The sequence below is a fragment of the Plasmodium falciparum genome (assembly GCF_000002765.6).
Source record: "Plasmodium falciparum 3D7 genome assembly, chromosome: 10".
Taxonomy (NCBI): Eukaryota; Apicomplexa; class Aconoidasida; order Haemosporida; family Plasmodiidae; genus Plasmodium; species Plasmodium falciparum.
This window is the reverse complement of record NC_037281.1, coordinates 1,132,501-1,140,000: the sequence shown is the minus strand read 5'-3', so window position 1 is coordinate 1,140,000 and position 7,500 is coordinate 1,132,501. Positions and strand designations below refer to the sequence as shown.

The following is a 7,500-nucleotide window of genomic DNA, read 5'->3' as shown; positions in this document are numbered from 1 at the left end:
CACTTCCTTTCTCTTTATATTTTTGTGTTTTAATTTTTATATATATGTAGATATTGTATATATACATGTAATATTTTAAAGAATGTTAATTTTTATCAAATATTAACTTTTTGTGCATTTTAATAAAAATTATGATGAAAGTTGTTTAAACAAAAAAATAAAAAAATATAATAAAATAAAATACAAATGTAAATACAAATATAAATACAAATATAAATACAAATAAGTAATATTTTAGAAAAGTTTAATACGGTATATAATCGATATAGAATAAAATTATAGATACTCCCTTTATGAATGTAAAAATTTATAAAGACACATAAGGTGTATATGTACATATGTAATATGTAAGCAATGTTAAACTATAACCTCTTGTGTTATTCAATATATATACATATAAATATATATATATATATATATATGTGTAGCATATTTCTTAGGAACCGTAATACTGTATGGAACGTGAATCGAAATATTCCTTAGTCTTGTTATCTACTAAGGAATGCGAATTTTTTTTTTTGTTTATTTTTTTATATAAACGATATAAATGTTGCTTTGTTCGTTCTGGGGTATATAATCGGGCGTCTGGTCGTGTTACTCTTTTGGTAAATCTCCATAGGTCTCCCCATAATAATTTTCTTGCATTTTTATATCCATATCCTTTTAATATGTGTCCTGTTTTTGTTTTGAGGTTTGTTATTAGGGGGGATCTTTTTGTAACAACAAGTCTTTGAAAATTATGAGGATAAGAGCATACATCTATGAGTACATGTTTTGCTGCTTTTATAGTAGGCATAACAACTCTTGGCCAGAAAAAGGATTTTTCATGAAGTGTTGAAGTTTGTTGTTCATTCATATATTTGGTACGTGGTCCTTGTTCTTTTCGTATAACAAGATAAGAATATTTTTCTTCTTCTACATTTTTACTTCGACTACCTTTACAATAAATATGATGAGATAATCTATGTACCCTTTGTGAAAAATGACACCAATCTTTTCCTGTGAGCGCCAAAGGACATATACTTTCATGTGGACATGGTGCAACAATATGAAATTTATCATATTTTAAATCACATATAAACATTTCTCTTAGAACATGTAACATACGAAATCCTGTGGGTGTACCATTCTCTACAATAATTATAATACCACCTTTGGATAATTTATTCCATAAGTTTTTAATAAAAATATTTCTTGAATTATGATCATATAATGATAGAAGCATATGAGATAAAATTATCAAATCATATGAAGATTGTGTATCTTCATATAAATTTATTTGATGTTGTATATTTGGTATGTGATCTGTTAAATATTTAGATATAGATAATAAATGTTCAGAAGCTTGTATAGAAAGAATATGTTCATATCGATGTTCAAAAATTTCGGTATACGCTATAATACCAATTGCCGGTATTTCAGAAATATGTAAAATATGTAAAGGTAAAAAATTTGGTATACGTACTTTAATTTCTTTAAGAATTCTATATAATACTGAATACTTACCATTAAACGTATGTAACGTATATGCTATAGATACCTCAGGGAAAAAAGATATATTTATTTTATGTCTTATATCTTCAGAATAACTTATAGATACTTGATCTATATCTTTGACTTTTTTTTTATATTCTGTTATAAATGTTTTTAAAAATTTATATGATTTCTTATCTAACATTCTTTCAATATTATTTCTTTCTTCTTCATTATAACATAATAATTTTGATGGTAATACTTTTGGTAACTCAACACAATTTCTACTAGTTATCTTTTTACACATATAACGTCCCAATTTCTCTAAATCTTTCTTTTTTATAAACTGTTTTGATAAATTATGTAATTTTATTCTTATATAATCAGGAATTTTTATAGTTTTTAAAGAAACCATACTTATCTTATCTAACTCTTCAATAACATCTGCACTCAAACTTTGACTTTCCCCCAGAAAATCAAATCTGTAACCTCGGATTCCAAAAAAACGCAAGCCACCACCATACATACAAAGAAACCCTTTCTTTATCCCTAATTTTATACATCTAAAATTAAAAATCCTCATATCATAAATGTTCTTATGATGCTACATTCAAATGAGGAATTTCAATTTTTAATTTTAAAACCTACACAAGATATAATAAACTTATATCCACACATGTATATACATACATAGATACATATGTATGTATTTATGTATGTATATATTGTTTTTATAATATGTATAAGCTTTTTATACACGCCTTGTAAGTATCCAAATTAAAAATTATGTGTAGGAAAAAATTAAAAAATGGTTCAACGAGCTTCATTAGAAGATATTATTAATTCTTTATTTTTTTTTTAAAGGTAAATATCGTACAATATTGAATTGATTATAAATATAAATAAATAAATAAATATATATATATATATATATATATATGTGAATATTTCCTTAAATCTTCATATTTTTTTTGGGATGACCCTAAATATAAATATAGATTATAGTTTTGATAGGTTAAATATTAATAAAACATAAAATTAATGGTATATATTATTGTATTATTTATTATTTCTTAATCATTAATTTTTACATACACATCTATTATAAGTACATTATTATATATATATATATATATATATATATATATAAATATTTACATATATATTTATATAACCGTTGAATATTTTAATTTTTTTTTTTTTTTTTTTTTTTTGTGATTAAGCAATATATATGATTATCATCCTTTTGAAAAAATGTTATAAATATAATATATATATATATATATATATATATATATACATATTAGGTAACGAAAAAGTATTGTATCATTTTATTATTTTATATATACATGTAAAGCCATCATTGAAGTTTTTATTTTTTAAATTGTGAGCCCCTAATTCATATTATATATAAATAGAAGGAAAGAATATTATATATGATATAAATATAAAATGTGGAGTTATAAAAAGGAGATTTTTTTTTTTATTTTGTTTAGTGGTTGATAGGTTTAATATGATAAAAAAAAGAAAATAAATGATTTTTCGTTTTATTTATAATTATTTTTTTTTTATTATTATTTTATTATTATTTGTTTTTTTATTTTTGTTCTTTATGTTTTTATTTTACAACATTACTTTTTTTTTTTTTTTCTTTTTTCCAAAAAAAAAATATATATATATATAAATAATATATATAATATCTTATATATATAGGTATTATTTATTTATGTATATATAAATATGCTTATATAAAATATTTTATTATATATATATATATTATATATTTATAGACCCTATAAATTTTCTTTTCTTCTTTGTAAGATTTTTATATCTTTAATCTCATATGTAAAAAAAAAAAAAAAAAAATTTTAAATTAAATATTATTATTATATATAAAAATATATTTTTTTTTTCTTAATTTTTTTGTAAAAGAAGGAATCATAAAAGAAAATAAAATATATATTTATATATGTATACAACAAATATGTATATATATATATATATATATTTATGTTTAATATAAAAACATGTTCTATAATTTTTTATTTTTTTATATATACAAATATTATTTATAAAATAATAAAAAGAATAATTTATGGAGCATTATTATAAAATTATATGAAAATAATAATTAATATTAATGTTGAAATGAAAAAAAATATATATATATATATATATATGTAATAATATATATATATTCATTTATTTATTGTTAATTTATTTGTTGATTTAAATAATTTTTTTATTTTAATAACCTTTCAACATCATAATATATAATTAATATATATATATATATATATATATATTTGATTCGTGGTCCTTTGGTCTTACCATAATATATCTTATTACAATTATTTTATGTTTATTTAATATGGATGAAGGAAAAGTAAAGAAGTATACCGATTTTATAAATTCCTTTACTAGTTTTGATAAACTAGGTAACGATAATAAATGTAGTTTTATGGAAAATAAAGAGAGTTTAGTAGATATGATTGAATATTTTTGTAATTTTTTAATTAAATATTTTTACAACGATATAAATATGGATAGTATTAATATAAAAGAATCAAATTTGGACGCAGAACAACTGTGGTATTTAATCGAATGTTTAATAAAAAAGAAAAATTTAAATAACCTTCTTGAGTTTTTTAAAAGATATGAAAAACAAATTGATCAAGAGAAATGTAATAAAAAGAAGGAGAAGAAAATAATGTCACCATATAAAATAAATAGAGATTTAAATGAATTATGTGATGATAATACATTTTTTAAAACATCTGAAGAGAAACCATTTTCTGAAAAAGAAAAAGAAGTAAACAAAAAAAAAAAACGGGAGAATAATATGAGTAGTGGTGACCATGGCACAAAAAAAAGAAAAGAAAAAAATTCAAGTCGAAATAAAGAATCGGAGATAAATAAAAAGGAAAATAACAAAAATGATGAGATTAACCATAGGGAAAATCTTGAGGAAGATGAGAATCAAGATAGGTTTTTTAATTTTGATGAAATGGAATCATTTTTAAATAATGAAGAAAATAAAATGTTAAAAATAAATGAACGAGAGGAAAAAGAAATGGAGAAACTAAATGGAAGTTATGAATTTGATGAAAATGAAGAAACTGATGAGGAGGAATTTGATTTAAATAATTTTGAGGATACATATGAGGATGCGAAAAAAATGAAGTATGCAGATTTTTACAAAGATGATAATGAAGATGATGAAGATGATGAAGATAATGAAGATGATGAAGATGATGATGAAGATGATGAAGATAATGATGATGATTATAATGATGATGAAGATAATGATGATTATAATGATGATGAAGATAATGATGATGAAGATGATGAAGATAATGATGATGAAGATAATGATGATGACGATAATTATGATGACGATAATTATGATGAAGATAATGATGATGACGATAATTATGATGACGATAATTACGATGACGATAATTACGATGACGATAATTATGATGATAATTATGATGATGATAAGGCTAAGGAAGAATCCTATGAAAAGAAAAAATTATATGATAAAAAGATAGAACAAGATATATACGAAATAAACCAATTTGACAGCCGTCTTAGTGATAATGAGAAGGACTCTTTATCAAACGAATTTAATGATAATAAAAAAACGGATGATGTCCAAGAAAAAGAAAAAATCGAGAAAGAGCTAGTCGCTGAAAAACACTGGTCTTTAAAAGGAGAAGCATATGGATATAATAGACCAAAGAATAGTATTTTAAATTTAAATTTCGAAATCCCTAAATTGAATACATTCAATAACAATAATACTCTGGAAAATAAAAATGTAGGAGATATGGAAAATACAGATGATGATGATGATGATGATGAGAAAGAATATGCATCTGAAGATGGACATAATAAAAACAATAATACAAATTCATATAAAAAAAAAGAAAAAAAAATGAACACATTAAATAATGAAATCGAAATTGTTGTAAAACAAAGAATACAAAATATGCTTTTTGATGATGTGGAAAAAAAAACTATAGAAGACATTGAACTTGAAGAATTTAATAAAAATGATGAAATCAATTTTGATAATTTAAATTTTTCGAAAAGTAAAATAAGCTTAGTAGATGAATATACACAGAAATATCAAGATGAAATTATGAACTCACAATCAAAAAATAAAGAAAATAATTTACAAAAAATGGAAATTATGAATCTATTCAAAAAAATTATGCATGCATGTGATTCCTTATCGAATGATTATTTTATTCCAAAACCAATTTTATTAAATAATAAAAATAATAAAATGGCTACATTAAATATTGAAGATTCAGTACCTATGATTTTATCGGACAAAAATAAAAAAACAGCAGAAGAAATTTTTAACCCTCAACATATGAAACAACAAAATGAATTAACCAAAGATGAAAAGAAAGCTATACGAAAATCAAAAAAAATGAAAAAAAAAAAAAAAATATTAAACCAATTTAAACAAACAGGTAGTAGTATTAATCAATTAGTAAAAAGAAATACAGAAATAATCAATAAAAATAAAAAAAACAAAGATCAAAAAATTAATTATAAAAAATATGGAGTATTATCAAAAGATCACATACTAAATACTAAAACAGGAAACAGGTATAATTTTGGTAGCGAAATATCAAAGGCATTAAAAATGGATCAAAATAAAAACAAAAAATAAAAATAAAATGTTAAAAATGAAGAGAATAAAAAATATTTAATATTTCTTTTATTCTTTTAAAATCTACAATGTGAAGGAATATTTATTCCTTTCTTAAAAATTTTTTATTTTTTTTTGTAAAAAATTAAATATATATAAATATATATAAATATATATATATATATATATATATATATATATATATATATATATATATATATATATTATATATATATTTTTTATGTTTATACATTTTTGAGGGACTACCCTTTTTTATGTCCTGTTTTTTCTATTTTTTAAACATGAAACATATTATCAAAGTATATATTAAAAATTAAAAAAGAATTATGCTTAATATTTTAAATATAACTATAGTTTTATTTATTATTTTTTTTTTTTTGTTATTATTAACTCTAATAAAAATTACAGAATTATAATATTTATTGAAAAAATAATTTATTTAAAAATATATATCAGCTTTTTTAAACATTTTAATGTTAATAAATATATATATATATATATATTTTTTTTTTTTTATATATATTAAAAAATATGAATTTATTTTGATAAGTGTGTAGGTATTTATAATTTCTTTCTTATCATATAAAAAATAGGCTACAATGAGTTGTTCATATTAATAAAGAACTATGTAACGTTTTTAAAAAAATACACATAAAAAAAAAAATATATATATATATATATATATATATATTTAATATGTTATTAAAAAAAGTAAAAAATGAACATTTCCATATTATATAAAAAACATGTGAATATAGATCCACATAATAATAAAATATAATTAATTATGCACATAACTATAAAATATGTATAATATATATATATATATATATATATTATATTTTTTTTTTTTTTTTTTCTGCCTCTATATTACTTCAAGACAACACACCATTCATATTTTTTTAAAAAAGAAAAATAAACAATATGTAATATAAAACATATTCATGTATTATTTTTACATGCTATAAGCAATATTTCTTCTTATATATATGAATAGTAGATACTACTAATTTTTATGTTAATCTATAAAATAAATAAAAATGAATAAACTCATATGAAGGATAACAAATATAAATATATGAAAGAAAGAAAGAAAGAAAGAAAGAAAGAAAAAAAAAAAAAAAAAAAAAAAATACATACATAAATACATACTACATATATATATATATATATATATATATATATTTATATATATCCACACAGTTTTCAATTTATTTAAAAAAAAAAAAAAAAAAAAAAGATAGATATAGAGAACTATCCTTTTATGAAAGTCACATGTTCTGTAAAAAAAAAAAAAAAAAAAAAAAAAAAGTTTGTATAAATAAATAATACATATA

General features: G+C 19.7%; 2 protein-coding genes across 2 annotated transcripts; one reads left to right on the top strand and one right to left on the bottom strand.

Annotated features, from left to right (window-relative positions):
* Nucleotides 1-436: 436 nt before the first annotated feature.
* Nucleotides 437-1,999, bottom strand: PF3D7_1027200 (mitochondrial ribosomal protein S22 precursor, putative; the record flags this gene model as incomplete). Its single annotated transcript, XM_001347515.1, has 1 exon — nt 437-1,999. The coding sequence occupies one exon, from the start codon at nt 1,997-1,999 to the stop codon at nt 437-439; it is 1,563 nt and encodes a 520-aa protein (XP_001347551.1).
* Nucleotides 2,000-3,844: 1,845 nt separating this feature from the next.
* PF3D7_1027100 (U3 small nucleolar ribonucleoprotein protein MPP10, putative) lies at nt 3,845-6,163 on the top strand (the record flags this gene model as incomplete). The annotated part of the gene is made up of 1 exon (XM_001347514.1): nt 3,845-6,163. The coding sequence occupies one exon, from the start codon at nt 3,845-3,847 to the stop codon at nt 6,161-6,163; it is 2,319 nt and encodes a 772-aa protein (XP_001347550.1).
* Between the last annotated feature and the right edge of the window lie 1,337 nt (nt 6,164-7,500).